Source organism: Octopus bimaculoides, chromosome 15, assembly GCF_046866305.1.
Source record: "Octopus bimaculoides isolate indiv1 chromosome 15, ASM4686630v1, whole genome shotgun sequence".
Classification (NCBI taxonomy): Eukaryota; Metazoa; Mollusca; class Cephalopoda; order Octopoda; family Octopodidae; genus Octopus; species Octopus bimaculoides.
Window position 1 is genome coordinate 37,496,173 of NC_142942.1, and position 19,305 is coordinate 37,515,477.

General features: G+C 37.5%; 1 protein-coding gene across 6 annotated transcripts in view; it reads right to left on the bottom strand.

Moving 5' to 3' along the window:
• The window catches only part of LOC106880268 (oxysterol-binding protein-related protein 11), a 177,224-nt gene that overhangs the window by 103,982 nt on the left and 53,937 nt on the right, over positions 1 to 19,305 (bottom strand). For all 6 annotated transcript variants that reach the window (XM_089363742.1, XM_052973273.2, XM_089363744.1 and 3 more), the window contains one exon: positions 16,824 to 16,883. In XM_089363742.1, coding sequence (XP_089219868.1) covers positions 16,824 to 16,883 — 60 coding nt within the window. The remainder of the gene's footprint in view (positions 1 to 16,823; positions 16,884 to 19,305) is intronic.

Genomic DNA, 19,305 nt, shown 5'->3' on the forward strand with positions numbered 1-19,305 from the left:
CACACGTATATATTTGTGTATCTGTGTTTGTCTCCCCACTATCGCTTGACAACCGATGTTGGTGTGTTTACGTCCCCATAACCTAGCGGGTCAGCAAAAGATCCTGATAGACTAAGCATTAGGCTTACAAAGAATAAGTTCTGGGGTTGATTTGTTCAACTAAAGATGGTGCTCCAGCATGGCCACAGTCAAATGAGTGAAACAAATAAAAATAAAAGAATAAATGTGTATACACACACACATATATATATAATTTGAATAGGGATTAAGAATCCATGCAAATCAAAGATAGGTAAAAAATAAAATAAAAGCGGTAACAGTACAGAAGTATGCTTAAAGATATTTTTCCATTTTTTCCCCTTTAATCAGACAGGATAAGTATTTTTATATTTGTTACATTTAGTGACTTTTATAAAATATTACAGGTCTCAATGTGTATACCCATCTTATAAGATATTAAAAATTCAAAGGATCAGAAAAAATATATATAAGGAAATACAACTGGAAATCAAAATAGTTTGTTCTTATATTCTGTGCTTAATTAAGAATACTTATCCTATCCAAATAAAGGAGGAAAAAGTAAAGAAAAGAAACACACAACAGGTTTTTTCAGTTTCTAACAAATCCACTCACAAGGCTTTGGTCAGACTGGTCATTTAGAAGATATTTGCTCAACATAATGGGACTCAACCCAAAGAACATATTAGTTGGGAAGCAAATTTCTTAACTGCACAAATTTCTTAACTCTGCCAAATCAGACTGGAGCCTTAACTCTGCCAAATCAGACTGGAGCCTGGTGTTGCCATCCGGTTTCACCAGTCCTCAGTCAAATCGTCCAACCCATGCTAGCATGGAAAGCGGACGTTAAACGATGATGATGATGATGATGACAGCCACACCTGCACCTATGTATAAATATAATACTTTTCAATACCATACAAATGTTTTTCGTCTTTTTTAACCCTTTGGATAAGGAAAGGTCAATTTGTCCAAAAAAGCAAAAGAAAATCACTACATAAGATCTAAAAGGCTCTTAAACAAACTAAAAAATCCAGCAGAAGAAGATTTGATTTGGTTTTTCTCAAACGAGAAAACTTCAACCAAGATCAAAAAGTTAACAGAAGAAATGACAGATGTTTATGTGCAGACCCTTCTGAAGTTCCAAGTGTTATGCATACAAAATTTCCTGCAACTGTCATGGTTTTAGCAATGAAGGACATGTGATGCCTGCTTACTTCTTTCCACAAGATTTTAGAGTTAACTCTGCCACCTACACTGAGGTCCTGGAAATAACTGTTAAGCCCTGGATAGACAGTGTATGCAATGAAAGGCCATGTGTTTTGGTAAGACTCTGCACTAACGCACATGGCTCTAATAACACAGGAATGGATGGCTGAAAATTTTTATGATCACATAACCCCTAACATTTGGCCTTCTAATTCCCCAGGTCTCAATCCATTGGACTATTACATGTGGAATGTTGTTGAGAGAGAAGTCAATGAACATGCCCACAACACCAAAGATTTTATGAAAGCTGCCATAGTCAAAGTAATATCCAGAATGAACCAGGACCACTTGATTCGAGCATGTAGATGATTTAGATCTCATATAGAAGCAGTTATTGAAGCTGAAGGTGGCTTTATTGAATAACATTATAGAAAAGAAGGTTTATTTTTATCTTCATAGCACCTTTTGATAAATAAGGTTATCTGTTATTGTATATGTTTTTTTATAAACATAAATCCGTCCTCAAATATCTTACACACCCTCTATATTCTGATGAAAAATTGAATGAACTAATACAATCTTCTCCGTCATTCAACTTTTACGCTGACAGATTGGTCCTGTCGCCTCCTAAGGGTTAACTTATTCTTATGTCTACTATAGCAGTGTTTCTTGGTGAAGGAAGGTTTTGAAAATTGAAAACAGGTGAACGGGAGCAGACAGATTGCCATGTAAAATTTGAATGGTTATAAACATTTAAAACTTGTCCAACATCATAGTGAAGAAAGAGGAAATATATAGACACAAACTCTATTTTTGTCTTCTTAATCAGAAAAGTTCACCTTTTTTTGTGTTGTTGGAGACTGGTATTATTAAGTTTGAGAACCACTATACTATAGCATCTCACACACAGAATGAGATATTTTGAACTGGAAAGGTTACCAATATTCATGTAAGTTATTCTAGAAAAACATAGCAAACTTATAAAGCATCAAGTCTTTCTCACACATTCTAGAGTTGATTACCAACCAGTGTCATAAAGTTAAAGAGAATCAACCTAATTCATAATCCAAAGTTCCAAAAATATTAAAACTTACTTATTTGAGAGTATTTTACAGGAATGTCATTGTTGACTGAGCTTTAAAAAAATGGTCTGTAAGTTCAATTCCTATCCATTATACCTATACAATTTCCTTAACAAAATAGACAGATTTATGAATTGTAATAATTACTGAATGCCTATATAATGTAACTAGAGCTTTAAATTTTAAAAGCACAGTTTAAATTCATCACAATTTCAAGCCAACATGAATAATTGAAAAGAACTAAGGAAATACTGATTATAAAAATAGCAATATGAAAATATTAATGCAACATTCAACAGTATTATAAACAGATTCACATAAAAAGAATGGTTTCATTCTTCAAGAAAATATTGTCCATTCCTTTACAATTATGCCAACACAAATACCAATATAGTTTAGCTGTCCTGTGCATTTCCTTAAGTAATTTCACAAACGCTAAACCACAGCACACAATTATTTTTCATAATGAGCTAATCATAAGTAAATGAGAAAGAAAAAGTATATTTCATAAAATAATAAATCATCAAAATTTTGCATCTCACACTGGCAAGAGGAAAAGAAAAAAAAAAAACTCGAGTTTAAGAATGATTACAATTTTAGTTAAATATAACCAGAAAACAACTATTAGACAAAGTTCACCCTTCATGCTGTTGTAGGGACAAATTATAATTTGTATTCGAACACATCTACAAAATAGCATCTGTACAACATGACCCTAAGAAACAAAAAAATAACCTCAGGAATTTAATACAGTAATGAAATAGCAGTTAATGGAAGTAAGGCAGCGAGGTGGCAGAATCAGTTAGCATGTAGGGGCAAAATGCTTAGTGGCATTTTGCCCGTTTTTATGTTCTAAGTTCAAATTCCATCGAGGGTCAACTTTGCTTTTCATCCTTTCGGGGTTGTTAAAATAAGTACCGGCTGAGTATTGGGGCTGATGTAATTGACTTATCCCCTCCCACAAACTTGCTGTCCTTGTGCCTGAATTTGAAACCAACATGATGCAATGGAAGGTTATATGTTGAAATTATTACTACATGACGTCTTATCAAGCTATGTAATTTATTGCATACAACCATTTCAGGTTTAACTTTATGCTACAAAAACTGTTCCTGACTTTTTTTTTCTGTGGGTTAGCTTAGCTGGGTTTGAGGCTCATTAAAAATTTTGAACAATGAATAATAAAAGTGCAATATTAAAATTAATACTTGCCTTTCTCTCTCTCTCTCAGTTATAGAGACCAGTTAAGAAACACAACTGGTAGTTACTATACTGCTAACAATACATTCCCAATAGATCAGAATTAAATAATTGTGTGTGTGTGTGTGTGTGTGTGTGTGTGTGTGTGTGTGTGTGTGTGTGTGTGTATATATATATATATATATATATATATATATATATATATACCATCATCAACATCACTTAATGTCCATTTTCCATGCTGGCATGGGTTGGACCAGTTACCTATTTTGTCATGGTTTCTATGACTGAATGCCCTTCCTAATGCCGACTACTTTACAGAGTTCACTGGGTGCTTTTTATATGGCACTAGCATAAGTGCTATTACATGGCATGGACATGAGAGCTTTTTACATAATGCCAGCACACATGCTTTTTACATGGCACCAGCATAGAGCTCTTGCAAACCAATCCTCTTCAGCAGGAGGAGCAGCAATTTTGCTACGGAGGATGGGTCAGCAGAATTGTTAATGCTGATTAATAGCAAGATTATATATATCACATGACTTACAGTAATTACAAGACATAAAATATTTACAAAATATTCATGGCACCTTGGGTAAGTGTCTTCTACTGTAACCTGGGCCCAACCAATGCCTTGTGAGTGAATTTGGTAAATGGAAGCTGTGTGGAAGCGCAAACTGAGTGTGACTGGACTCAGATTCTTAATTGGACATGCTTGTGTTGCTAATAACAGGAACACAGCTTTCCATTTTCTCTTAATAACTTTGATTAATATGCAGAGAACAAGTAAAAATTTAACCCAGCATAGTAATTTCAAACAATGAAAACCCCTTCTATGCCCCTACACAAGTATAAATAGTAATAAACAGCATTCAGTTATTTATAGAAATAGTCACTTAACTATTACAGTCTTTACTATACACTTTTATATTCAAACTAATAGCTACATCCCGGCTGTGATAGTTACAACATTTTGGTTGTTGTCCCTTCCATTCTTCTTCAAGGGCTGTTAAGCATTCAGTAATGTCCTTGGATTTTTTTTCTATCCAAATACTTTATTAAATCCACAGGAGTAGATTGTTCTCATTCTCTGCTGTCCATATCAGGAATATTCTTGGATTAATTATTAATTCTCTGACTTGTAATGCTGCTTTCTCATTCCACTTGAACCAGAATAGGTGTGGCTCTGTGATTAAGTTTGCTTCCCAACCATGTGAACATTATGCCAATATAAGAGTGAATCTTTTGCAAGTCTGATGAAATGCCACTCGAATGAAGGAAAAAAACCCCACAAATATTACGCAACTTTCCACATGAAATATTTATGTATAATGGTATTAAAAAAGGAGTGGTACCAAAATAATTGTAACCGATGATTAAAAATGAGCTAAACTCTTTCTTCATCATCTATTTTGGATTACATATTAATCTTCATAAGACCCACACATTGAATTTAATAGTAATGTGCCTGGATTCTCTACAACAGTGGAACTTCAATCTTCCTCAAAATTCTAATTTGAGAATGTAGATAGTCAGAAGCTTAAAATAAGTGCTACATTGGAAATACTCCAGTTTTATACACTTTCAGGACCCTTTTACACATACAGAGAGAAAGAGAGAGAGAGAGAAAGAGAGAGAGAGAGAAAGAGAGAGAGAGAGAGAAAGAAAGAGAGAGAGAGAGAGAAAGAGAGAGAGAGAGAGAAAGAGAGAGAGAGAGAGAGAGAGAGAAAGAGAGAGAGAGAGAGAAAGAGAGAAACTGAATGAACTACAAGCTAAACTCACACCCACCAAGTAACTACAACACATATTCATTCCCTGTAAGATAGTTAGGCAATAGAAATTAGGAGTTTTAATCATACTGCTCATGTTTATAATTATAGATTTACTGTTGTTTCTTAATTAAAGACCTCTTCATGTGGTCCCCATATCTATGCTAGGCCTACTAAGGTTATCAAAGCTCAGCATATGTGCTGATTCTTTCATTCAGGAATCTAATGCTGTAACACAGTTACTAATTAATGTGTCAACAATATGTACAAATACTGAGTACAAATGAAGTCCAAACATTGAGGGAGCTTTTACTTAAACAAGACAAGCTAATGTAGTAGCATTCAAAGAAATTCTTACTAGATTTCTTTCATTTATTTAATCTTCCACCATTATTCTCCATCTAGTTTTCTGACTTTGCTACAAACCTTGAAGTTTTCACATAAGGCTTGCCTTATCCAACCAAATTCTTGTTCATAAGACTTCCAGATATTGCATTTCTATCCACTGAGATGCAGTCTACGAACGTTTATCTGTGGTTAGGATGGATCTTCTAACAACAGCCTGTCCTACTCTTTCAGTCACCATTCCTGTTTTCCTAGAATCAAGCATGCTGTGCTTCAGGTTTACTATTGTTTGATATTCTTCTGCAATGGCCTGTAGGGTTAAGTGTTGATGTGCTTGCTCCATTTTTGAGAGAAACCTTGCCTGAGTTTCTCTATCTTCAGTTGCCATAAGGCCTTGTATGAAGATAGGGGATTTAAACATACCCTGAGTAAGTTCCTGAAGTTTAAGTGTATTTTTTGTTAAGTACCAACATTCCATTCGAGTGTTAAATAACTAAATTTTGTCACAAAAGATCTGTGAGAGTAATTCAATAGTTTCTTGGAAACACATCTATCAACTTTTTGGGTGATATAAAGCTACAGTAGCATTCATGCTCAACCAGAGCTACTTTGCCTTGCTTTCTCCTCATCCAATCATGACTTACAATCTTTGTTAAAAATTTCCTTGTACCTTCTATAGTACACAGGAAATGTAATACCCTCCTCCTTATATTTGAATTCAGAAACCGAGTTTACCACGCCATTTGGCGTAGACAAACTTACTGAATATTTGGACTTCCTTGATTGTAACTCAGTTGACTGTTGTTGTTGTTATAATATTTGCTTCTGCAACTCATCTACTTGTTCCTGTTGCTTCTCTTGAAGCTGTATTACTGCATCTAACAGGTTCTCCATAATTTAACAATTTGTACGATGCACAAATTGTCAAATAACCTATGCGAGCTTTGAAAAATCCTCGTCGCCAGATGTTATATACTTATGCCTCCAATATCATAGTATGGTTGATATTGCCAATGATAGATAAAGAATACATTGTAACAATGTTATAACAATGCAAAATAGAAACAGTGGCAGTAACAAACATGTAATGAACCAGCAATCAATATTTCCAACATACTAACTCGAACTGTAAACTGTACCTGGACTTTGAAGACCAAACTATGAACTGCCAATTATGTCAGACTGCTACTATTTATATGTAGTGGTCCCATCTATTCTTGTCAGAGGGTGTCGTCTTCTAACCACAACAAAAGCTATATATATTCTTCTGAGAAATTGAATGAGCTAATACAATTTCCTTTGTCATTAGACTTCTCTGCTGATACATCAGCCCTGTCAATCTCCTAAGGGTTAATTCAGGTATCTCTACCTCTTCTTCTTAATCCTTTTTGCCCCTTGTTGAGCATAGGGCCTCAACAGTTATTTTCCACTTTTTGCGGTCATTGGCGTGTTTCTTGGCTGCTTCCCATGTCAGGCCCGTGGTCCTGAGCTCGTCCAAAATGCTCTGCTTCCATGTCTGCTTTGGGTGTCCTCGCAGGTTCCAGTCAAGTGGTGGTTGTGTCACATTTGAGGGTTCTTTCTGCAGTCTGTGTCCGATCCATCTCCATTTCCTTCGTCTAATCTGAACATGTATGGGTTCCTGATTGGCCCTTTCCCACAGATCGGTGTTTGGCACTCTGCCGCTACTTCTAGGGTCTTGAAAATACAAAAGTGCCAAAGGCAATTAAAATAACAACCTCTAAGCTTCCATAAGAACAAAACACTAGGATGTCATAATAGAAAGTTAGAAGAAGTTAAAATATTGAACTAGTGAAGTCCATTCAGGATGAATTTAGAGCAAAAAGGAATGTAGGAAAAGAAAAATATCCTGGACATATACAGAAAAGAAAATAATTTTAAATGTGGAAAAAATTCTGAATTTGTTTACTCCCCATTGCCAAAGAGAGAGGTGGGGACAACACATCTCAAGGCAGTAAAATAACTCCATGATTAATCTCCTTCCTTTGTTTTTAACATCTTTTGCCAATTTTAATATGACCCATACAGAGCGGCACCAATTACTTCCGTCAAAATATTTCAAAGCGTATCTAATTGGTGCAATGAAGAACAAGGTCTTAAATTGTGACCAAATATAAGTCATTAACAAAGGAAGTAGATCATCCATGAAGTTATCTTGCTGCCTTCAAATGTATTCTTTCTGTTCTATCACAACAGCAATGACTTTTACAACTCTCAACTAACAAGTCACATACCATTTCGATTGAAGCTCATCCAACGTGCCATTCTTTCCACCATTCTCCACACCGGTGTCCAGAGACAACTACTGATACTTAACTCAGCTGTTGTTGGCACTCCGTCGCTTCCGACGGTCAAGGGTTCCAGTTGATCCGATCAACGGAACAGCCTGCTCGTGAAATTAACGTGCAAGTGGCTGAGCACTCCACACACACACACACACACGTGTACCCTTAACATAGTTCTCGGGGATATTCAGCGTGACACAGAGTGTGACAAAGCTGACCCTTTGAATTACAGGCACAACAGAAACAGGAAGAAAGAGTGAGAGAAAGTTGTGGTGGAAGAGTACAGCAGGGTTCGCCACCATCCCCTGCCGGAGCCTCGTGGTGCTTTAGGTGTTTTCACTCAATAAACACTCACAACGCCCGGTCTGGGAATCGAAACTGCGATCCTATGACCACAAGTCCGCTGCCCTAACCACTGGGCCATTGCGCCTCCACACTTAAGTCAGCATATATAATGTTAAAAATTTGATAACCTTCAAAATCAAAACCTTATAATTAAATCAAGGGTACATACAACATACATGATTTTTCCTGCCAGCTGTATCTCAGAAAAATGTGAAAGATTATATTAAAGTAGAATTTATTGTTTATATCCATTGCATTCATGCAAGAAACACCACTGCCTGAATTTCACCATCCAGGCACTGCACTAATTACTTTCTCTAATCCTTCTCAAGAAGATGAACTTTCTGTTATTCCTCTTCTACTGACCTATTTCCTCATAAATGTTGATTTACAGACATTCAAACTTAATGACATCACTCTTACAGGTCTCAAAGGGATTGCAAATGTATAACTGAATCATAATAATATGAATATTATGATAATATGAAGGGTTTCATTACACATAGTTTATGTTAGTTATACTCTGTTTTGGGAACTTTTTAAAATGGCATTTAAAAAAGTTCTGACAAAATCATAAATGGCCAGTTCCAATTACATACCGAAATATTTGGTTAGACTTTAAAAGGAAGAGCAAGCATGGAAAAGTGGACATTAAAATAATGATGGTGATGTAGTTTACATATTCTTAAAATGTTAACTGGTAGTTACAAAGTAGTTTAGTTTTAGAAATCTATCCATATGACATGAAGTCAATCAAAGAGACTTAGTTTTAGAAATCTATCTGTATGACATGAAATCAATCAAAGAGAAAACAAAACAGAAATTAAATTAAATAGAATCAGAATTCTGTAGAACGGGCAGTGTTGGCTATAGCCTAGTCACCCGTATTACGAACCAGGTGATACACGAAGGAGTCATACCCTATGACTGGTGTAGCAGCATCATAGTCAACTGCTACAAAGGTAAAGGGGACGCTTTAGATACAAATAATTACAGAGGCATCAAGCTGTTAGATCAGGTTATGAAAGTTACAGAGAGGGTCATAGCCCAACTAATTAGGGAGCGAATCAATTTAGATGAGATGCAGTTTGGGTTCGTGCCAGGTAAAAGCACTACTGATGCCTTATTTCTAGTGAGACAGTTGCAAGAGAAATACCTAGCCAAGGATAAACCTCTGTACCTGGCTTTCGTTGACATGGAGAAAGCCTTTGACAGGGTCCCCCGATCCCTTATCTGGTGGTCAATGAGGAAACTTGGGATAGAAGAATGGCTAGTGAGAGCTGTGCAAGCCATGTACAGAGATGCGGCCAGTAAGGTGAGGGTTGGAAATGAGTACAGCAATGAATTCCGGGTAGAGGTAGGGGTCCACCAAGGTTCCGTCCTCAGCCCCCTATTATTTACCATAGTCCTCCAGGCAATCACAGAGGAGTTCAAGACAGGTTGCCCCTGGGAGCTCCTCTATGCTGATGACCTTGCCCTAATTGCGGAGTCACTATCAGAACTAGAGGAGAAGTTTCAGGTGTGGAAGCAAGGTCTAGAATTGAAGGGCCTTAGAGTCAACCTAGCTAAAACCAAAATCCTAATAAGTAGGAAGGTAGATAAAACACAAACCCCTTCAGGTAGATGGCCCTGCTCAGTATGTAGAAAAGGAGTAGGTAGTAACTCTATAAGATGTACCCGGTGCAAGCTATGGACACATAAGAGGTGCAGCAACATCAAAGGCAGGTTAACTAGCAAGTTAGTTTTTGTTTGTGGCAGATGTTCAGGTGCAATAAAGACTGCAAACAAACAGGAAACAACTTCTATCTCATTCCAGGGTGAAAAACTAGAGGTAGTCGATAGCTTCCGCTATCTGGGCGACCAAGTTAGTAGTGGGGGTGGGTGCGCTGAAAGTGTAGCTGCTAGAATAAGAATAGCCTGGGCAAAGTTTAGAGAGCTCTTACCCCTGCTGGCGACAAAGGGACTCTCACTCAGAGTAAAAGGCAGACTGTATGACGCATGCGTACGAACAACCATGCTACATGGCAGTGAAACATGGGCTGTAACTGCTGAGGACATACGTAAGCTCGCAAGGAATGAAGCCAGTATGCTCCGTTGGATGTGTAATGTCAATGTGAATACCCGTCAGAGTGTAAGTATCTTGAGAGAAAAGCTGAACATTAGAAGCATCAGTTGTGGCGTGCAAGAGAGACGATTGCGCTGGTATGGACATGTGGTGAGAATGGAGGAGGATAGCTGCGTGAAAAAGTGCCACACCCTAACAGTTGAGGGAACCCGTGGAAGAGGTAGGCCCAGGAAGACCTGGGCTGAGGTGGTGAGGCAAGACCTTCGTACATTGGGCCTCACCGAGGCGATGACTACGGACCGAGACCTTTGGAAATGGGCTGTGCGTGAGAAGACCCGGCAAGCCAAGTAAGATCGTTGCCAGTGCCCCTGGACTGGTTCTTGTGCGGGTGGCACATGAGATGCACCATTTTGAGCGTGGCCGTTGCCAGTACCGCCTGACTGGCTCCTGTAGGATTTTCGAGCGAGATCGTTGCCAGTGCCCCTGGACTGGCTTGTGCGGGTGGCACATAAAAGACACCATTTCGAGCGTGGCCGTTTTCGTGCGGGTGACACGTAAAAGCACCCACTACACTCTCTGAGTGGTTGGCGTTAGGAAGGGCATCCAGCTGTAGAAACTCTGCCAAATCAGACTGGAGCCTGGTGTTGCCATCCGGTTTCACCAGTCCTCAGTCAAATCGTCCAACCCATGCTAGCATGGAAAGCGGACGTTAAACGATGATGATGATGATGATGATAGAGTGAGGAATATATTCCTACTACAGTTGTTACAAGGTCACATGACAGTGAATAGCAAGGAATTCCATGTCATTATACATTGAACAACAGATACATTCACATTTTACAGATGGAATGTAAACAATAGATTATTTAAAGGTACATGACAAAAGAGCATAATAACAGTCATAATAGTTATCTCAAAATATCATGAATAAATGTAATTACAAATTCTTTTACATAGAAAATACAAACAGTGACAAGATCAGATGAGAGAAACTAAAATGAAATATCGCCAGTCGCAGGACTTAGATAACATGTACTTTATATATAATCATATATTTAATGTAGTTTAATGTGTCCTAAACTTTGATGACAAGACCAGATTGGCCAACACTCCTACCTTAAAACTTTCAACATGATATTCCAGGGAGGGTAATTTTTAATTTGAATACTCAGCCTCTACTGAAATGAATTTAAGCACCACTTGAGAATGATAATATCTCATGCTAGGAAACATTAACACCGACCAGCTAGCTTTTTCCTCTTAAACAAGAAGTGAGTTAGACAGTTCTGCAAATTCAGACATTTCCAAATGTTTTTTAATAAAGTATTTTGTGGGTGGTTGATGGCAGAATTAAAGTATCAGACAAAATACCTTGTAGTATTTGGTTCTGCCCTTTTACACTCAAAGCTCAAATACCACCCAGGTCCACTTTACTTTTTAATTTTCCTGAAGTCATCAATTAAACCCAAGAAGATGGTGCCCCAGTATGGCCACAGTTCAATGACAGAAATCAGTGAAGAACAAAAAGGCCCATTTTAAATACTGACTTTACATAGAGTTGTAGTAAGGCAAGTAGAACTGATGTCTTACAGATCAGGAATACAACACTGCAACATAGTTACTAGCTAATGTCTCACTGCATGGTTTCTTGGGCCAGCCAAAGTGTTGTGAGTGGATTTGGTAGACAGAAACTGAAAGAAGCCCAACATGTGTGTGTGTGCGCGCACACGCGCACTTGTCTCCTGCCCCTGCTTGACAACTGGTGCTGGTGTGTTTACATAACCATAACTTAGCAGTTCAGCAAAGAGAACAATAGAATAAGTGCCAGGCTCTAAAAAAAAAAAAAAAAAAAAAAAGAAATCCTGGGGTTGATTCATTCAGCTAAAAATTCTCCAAGGCGGTGCCCAGCATGGCCGCAGTTTGATGACTGAAATAAGTATAGGATAATGAGATATATGCCACCAAATAAGGTATCATCGTCATTTTGTTTAATGCCTACTTTCCATGCGGGTATGGGTTGGACGATTTGACAGAAGCTGGCCAGGTAGAAGACAGCACCAGACTTTTGTGTCTGTTTTGGCATGGTTTTTTTTGGCATGCTCTTCCTAACATCAGTCACCTTGCAGAGAGGACCGAGTGCTTTTTACATGGCACCTGCAGAGGCAAAGTCAGCTGTAGCATGCTTTTTACAGCTGGATGCCATTCGAACGTCAACCACTTTACAGTGTGGACTGGATGCTTTTTATGTGGCACCAGCACTGTCAGGGTCACCAAGTAACTTGCAAGTCAAAGATCCTTTAAGAGGGAAGGAGATGACCTTGTGCCATATGATAAATGGTTAGAGTGTGAGAGAGAGACAGAGGAGATTGATCAAGAATGAGGACAGAAATAGGTGTACTACTGTAGAGAAGATACATGGTTACAGAGAGAGAGAGAGAGAGAGAGAGAGAGAGTGGAAGAGAGCAAGAGCGCAAGAGAGAGCAGGAGAAAGATGGTGTCAAAGTGTCAGGGCATATTCACAAGGAACAGAGATCAGAATATTAATGTATAAAGGTATATTTTATTATATCTGCAGCTCACCCAGTACACATTAAATGTTAAATAAAGCTAGGACACATACTTAAATAATTTGTTATAGTGAGCAACTATGACATCAACATTATGAAAGAATATAGAAGGTGGGAAACCGAAGCAAAAACAATTCAATTTCCTATCTTGTGAAAAACCAGAGTGGACAGTCAAGTAATCCACCAAAAACAAAGTGATAAAAATAATAGCACAAACTATGGCTGATTCGATGAAAAGAACAATGATGGTAGACAAAATATATTTGAATGGAAATGAAAGTGGGAGAAAATGAGAAGTAAAATGGAAGGCAAACATTGAGAATAGTGTCCTATATGAGGGGGTGCTGTAAAGTTCCTGGCTTTGGGCAAAAGAAAATACAGGAGGATCAGTTAATTATGATTTTATTCTACATATTCCCCTCTCAGATTGCAGTGGTCCTTCAGTTTTTCTAAGCCTTATAAAAGATCTCAGAATGTTGGGCCTCCAACCAGGCCCTTTGCAATACCCTTAAAACCAGGAATCTTTCAGTACCCCCTCATAATTTACACATATTAGCTTCTCCACATTTGTATAAAACCTCTTAGTCCAATCAACACAGCCTGATTATTTTCCATTTTGTGGCATCTGAGGCCGGAGGTTATATAAAAATAGACAAAGCATTTACAATCTTTGCTTCCATGCAAATAGGTACCATGAAGAAGTGTAATTTGCTGGTATAAGCGATATTGAGGACCACTGAACACTTGATTTTGTTAGTAGAAACACTAAAAACGTTATGCTTCAGGCATGGTCTTGAGGATAAAATGTTTGCTTTGCAATCAAGTGGTTCCAGGTTCAATCCCACTTTGCTGCACCTTGAGTAGGTGTCTTCTACCATAGTCCCTGATTAGTGAATGAAATTAGATTCTTCCCAGTTTAATGCCACCACCAAACCCTTGAATACTTTTAGGAATATTCACTCTGTTGGAAGCACTTGAACCAGGTTTCCAATCTGAGTATAATCTATGAACTATGGTTTTTTTCCCTGCCTGTGCAAAACTAACTTTGATGGACACTACCCTTACTCCTCTAGACCATGAAAACAAAAATTAAAAAAAATAACAACATTAACATTCAGTTAACATTAACAATGGCCAATTGAAATCCATGTAAGGACTGGTTGACTGAATTCATTCTTATGACAGCTAGGAACCAGAGGCAGTAAATAATGGAAATGATAGGGTAAAGGGTGAAGAACCCCTCTGGCACAAGTCTGGGCAAGGTTGTTTGTGGAAGATTAGCAGTCACCTATGCATACCAGCCACTGCTCTCCATGCCATTGATGTTATCCAAGGGAAAGAAAAAAACCAATACAGCTTGGCATTGGTGATGTTACAACTCATTTCTACAGCTGAGCGAACTGGAGCAACGTGAAATAAAGTGTCTTGCTTAAGAAGACAGCACATAGCCTGGTCCAGGAATTGAACTCACAACCACACGATTGTGAGCCCAATACCTTCACTGGAAATTATAACAGCTACAGAATATTAATGGTCTGCCAGAAATAAGTTTCTGTTTGTTTGGTCTGTGGGTAGGGAAGGTCATGCTCAGAGCCTTCAAAGAAGCCTCTCAGGGCTGATGAGATCAACATATTTAATAGCACTCTTGAACAGTTGCAATTTGACAACACAAAAAAAAAATGTTGAGTAGGAATTTCAGAGGCACAATATTCTAGGAAGAAGAACTGTGAATAGACCAAGTGCAAGGCTTAGGTGGAGGTGGCAAAAGCAATATGAGTGATGATAGGAAGAGGAATGAGTTGAGTATGTGAGTGAAGGTGGCACATAACCAGCCAGGTCCAAGTAGTGGAGGTTACTGTAGTAACAATACAAAAGACAGAGAAAGGTGGACATCACATCTGCAGACCAAAGATTGGACTGTATTGGGAAGAATTATCAAAAAGCAAAAATAGTGTTCAATAACAATGCATGAGAAAATGCATGATTTATTTGTGTGAAATAGCAGTTTCAAATTTTGGCACAAGACCAGTAATTTTAGGGGAGGGGTAGATATTAAGAACCAGCAGCAAATAGATGTGTTGTCTTTTCCACCCTCACCAACAGGAACTAGTCCATGTGCAATCAATGGAGAATTATCTGAAGACTGATTGAGGTAAGCATATAAAATGATTATGTGTCTCTTCCTCAGGAGAGGTCTGACATTGCTTTGTCTTATCTTTGTCTTTATTTTCACAAGATTTTTTAATGACTGAGTTTTGTTCTCACTTTTTTCTAGTGGAATTATTCTCTAGTACTAACTATAGCCAAGATATTGAGCAGAATTATTTGTTTCTCTAGTAGTTTATTCAATTGTATCTATCTAGCAGCTGCAAGGTTATGAAAGTGAATCAATTACATTGACCGCCAATGCTCAACTTGTTTTTAATTTATCAACCTTAAAAGGATTGAAAAAGTCAATCTCAACGAACTCAGAATGTAAAGAGCTGAAAGAAATATTGCTCAGCATTTTGTCCAATGCACTAACAGTTTTTTCCAGCTCAATGCGGAATAGTTCCAATATTTTTAGAACTTGTACTTGCATTCACCCAGGTTTAGTTGGAACTAGCTTTAATCAGAGAATCCTCAGCATCTTAATCAGAAGTCAACCATACCTGGACACCACAGGTGTGTGACACAGAGATCATCAGCCAGTTGTGATTCCAATACACATTATAAATGTGAAGGCCAAATATCAATTCAAAATCTGACCTGATTGAGCCAGAGTTGCTTAAAAGGCATCTCCTTGGGCTGGTTACCCACTGTCATCCATGGAGTGAGCTCCCACTACAGGGTGTGTTTGGGCTAAATTTGATTTTTTTTTTTTTGCTTCCAGTTTTCAGGAACAGCTTGATATACTGGTGAACAGTCAACAGCATTGGAAAGCATAAAGATTAAAGTTGTAGTTGAGAAAAAGTTAACAGACAGGGAAGACTAGAAGCCACCTGAATATTGGAAATGATGATTCATACTGAGTATCAAAACGCTGACATTATGACTGCTGCTCAATGCTCCGTCAACACTGTAAAGGCTGTAAAATGTGACATGGACCACTGCAATGGAGACTATTGAGTCATGGCCAGCAAGAAGGACACAACAGGTATTTTTACTGTGTCCACTTGCTTAAATTCATCCTCATATCTTTGAACAGGGTCTTAGGCTCAATTCAGATGGCTATGTGAAGCTACTGGAGACCATGGTCAATCCTTAGCTGGAGAGATTTGCTGCTTGAAGGTCATACATGTGGCAGCAGAATTTGGTTCCTTGCCATAGCTCCGAAAAGAATCAGAAGTGGTTGTTGGAAAATGTCTACAATTTCACCAGCCCCTCTTCTGACCTAATTCCCCCAGTTGTAATTCCATGTGTTACTATATGTTGGGTGTGGTTGAAGAAAAACACCAACTGCTCTGCCTGCAATGCCAAAGCCAAAATGGTAGCTAAGATCATGGAGATGTTTGAAGATCTTCCCAGGGACACAATGTAGAATGCATGTGGCAGGTCCTGGAGCTGTCTGGAGGTCATAGTGGAAGCTGAGGGCAGCTACTTTGAGTAAACTCTTATCTCCCAGCCATAACCTAGTTGATATTCATTATTTTTTTTACATGCATTTATTTTTGGCTGGAATATTGTGTTCCTTTTATGTAAACTGTCAAATTTATCCCAGACACCTTGCATATGCATGCATATATGTATGTACATGTAATTTAATTTTGCAAAGTTTTCCTTCGTTTCTCATCAACTCACCCAAATTGTTATTACTTGTAAGCAATCAGACTCTTGCTTTGGATATCACTTGTGCTAAATTTTAATGAGATCTTTAACTAAAACAAATACCTAATATCTGTTGAGTAAAGGAGAATAAAAAAAAAAACACTTACTGAGATATTTTCTCTTGGTTTATAACTGGAATTATATATAGTAGCATTTTGATTCGTTCCCTGAAAAGTAAAGTAAAAATATATTTAAGAAAAATAGCTACATCACCATTTTCATTATTATTAGGGAAGAATAAGGTGGTGAGTTGACAGAATCGTTAGCACACTGGGCAAAATGCTTAGCTGCATTTCATCTTTTCAGAACTTGGTGAGGCTGTCAGGTATACACTGAAAGGGATGACATGCATGCTGCCAGAACATGCAATAATGCATAACCTCTCTCCAGCTTCATTGTTTAATATTTGCCGGAGATGGATGTACATCATAAATTATTCTCAAGAGTAATCACAACAAGCTGGTTCGTTTTCAACAATAGTTTCTTTGTTCTGATGTGTCTCATGTCACTTATGTGCACTGACTTCTTAACCTACTGCTAGCACACATTTTCATTCTCCACACTTTTGATAATGGTATTTTTACCCTTTAGCATTCAGATTCCTATGTCAAGTGTTATGTTTGTTTATTCACAATGTTCAGAATTAATCATGCATTATCTCATAGCTTTGAGATTTCCATGATGTGATTGTTTATCTTTAGAATAACATTATAAGGTATGTATGAGAAGCCAAATCTAGTTTGTTTCAACATAAAATAAGAATATTTTGGCTGGATATGGCCAGCTTAAATGCTGAAGGGTTGAAGTCCTGAGAGTCTCAAGAAATGACTGACTTAATGTTTCATGCCAATTCAGTTGCCAACTGCAATAAATCCTCCATCACAATTTGATTCTAATCTCAAAATCCATTTGTACTATAATTTAAGGAGGTTGCATCGATACAGTCTAGGAACTTAATTGCTCGCTCCCTAATTGTTAGAATATGCTCCTTTCCAGTTTCAAAAGGAAATTCTTTTATCTGACTTTGAGTTATTAAATTATTAATATTTGTGTGTGTGGGGGAGAGCACTTTGATGTGCCACTGACATTGCTAGAATTGCTCATCCTGCAATATTTAGAGAGCTTCTCTCTTAGCATGCAGAGGTGACTGTACTAGGTATCCTCTGAACAGCTTTTTGTCCTTCTGAGAATCATCTCTACAGCCATCATAAAGAAGATGAGGCAAATGGTGGATCATCAATTTCTTGGACATAAACTCTGTAACTACTGATCCAAGGTATTGCAGTAAATGGTCCTTCACATACCCCAGAAGGCAAATAAAATAAAGCGCACGGAAAACTGAACCATATGCATTTGTATACTTAAACCAGCCAGCCTGAAGGTCGTTTCCTTTTTTTTTTTTTTCATTGACAAAACAGAACCCCAAATTATCTGAGCATAATCAAGGCTGCCTGGAAATTTAGGGGATACTAGTTTCTAAATAGTGTTTTTGTTCAATACTAGGAACCTTGACCATTGCTATTTTATATTATATTATATATATATATATATATATATATATATATATTATATATATATATATATATATATATATATATATACAGAAAGAGAGAGAGAGATTTCAAAACAAATTATTGAAAAAAAAAAACAACCTAAAATTGTATATATGCAAAGCAAACCTATTATATTTTGAATTACTAATTTGGAATGATATTTACTCTACCCATAATTTGACATATTTCATTTGGTATACTCAGCATTTTTTGCTTTTCATTTTAATAACAATAATCTATTTCCACAAAGGCAAAGTCAACCTCAGCCAAATTGGAACTTAGAACATGAAGAGAGATGAAATGCCACAAAGTAGTTTGTCTGGTGTGCCAATGATTCAAACAGCTGGTTGCCTAATAATAACAACAATAAAAATAAACACAAAGTCAGTTAGTCAAGACAAGAAAGGTATAGTTGATTGAATTAAATTAACGCAGTTTATAACTGGTATTTAAAGAAGAAAGAGAGAAAAAGTCAACCTTGACAGAATTTGAACTTAAAACATAAGGAAACAAATGATATATATATGAGAGAGATAGACTGGAAAATATTTCGTACAGTGTTCTAACATTTCTAGTAAAATGAAAAAAAAATTAAGAATGATAACAGATGGAGGCATGGCAGTGTGGTTATTAAGCTCTCTTCCCAACTTTATGATTGGGGGTTCAATCCCAGTATGTGTCACTTTAGGTTAAAGACTTGCAAGAGGATTTGGTAGACAGAAACTGAAGGAAGCTCATCATACACACACACGTGTGTGTGTGTGTGTGTGTGTGTGTGTGTGTGTGTGTGTGTGTGTGTGTGTGTGTGTGTGTGTGCGCGCTGTTCCCCCTTGTTTTGACATTATGTGATGGTTGTAAATGAGCTTCACCCTACAAAGTAGTGTCATTTGTTTCCAGTTTTCTGTGAAAACATCCTGGGCATGGGGGTTATATAATCCTGCTTGGAAACAGGTGAGGATTAGCAACAGGAAAGGCATCCAGTCATAGAAAATCTGTCTCAACGAAATCTGTCTGACCCATGTAAGCATAGAAAAAT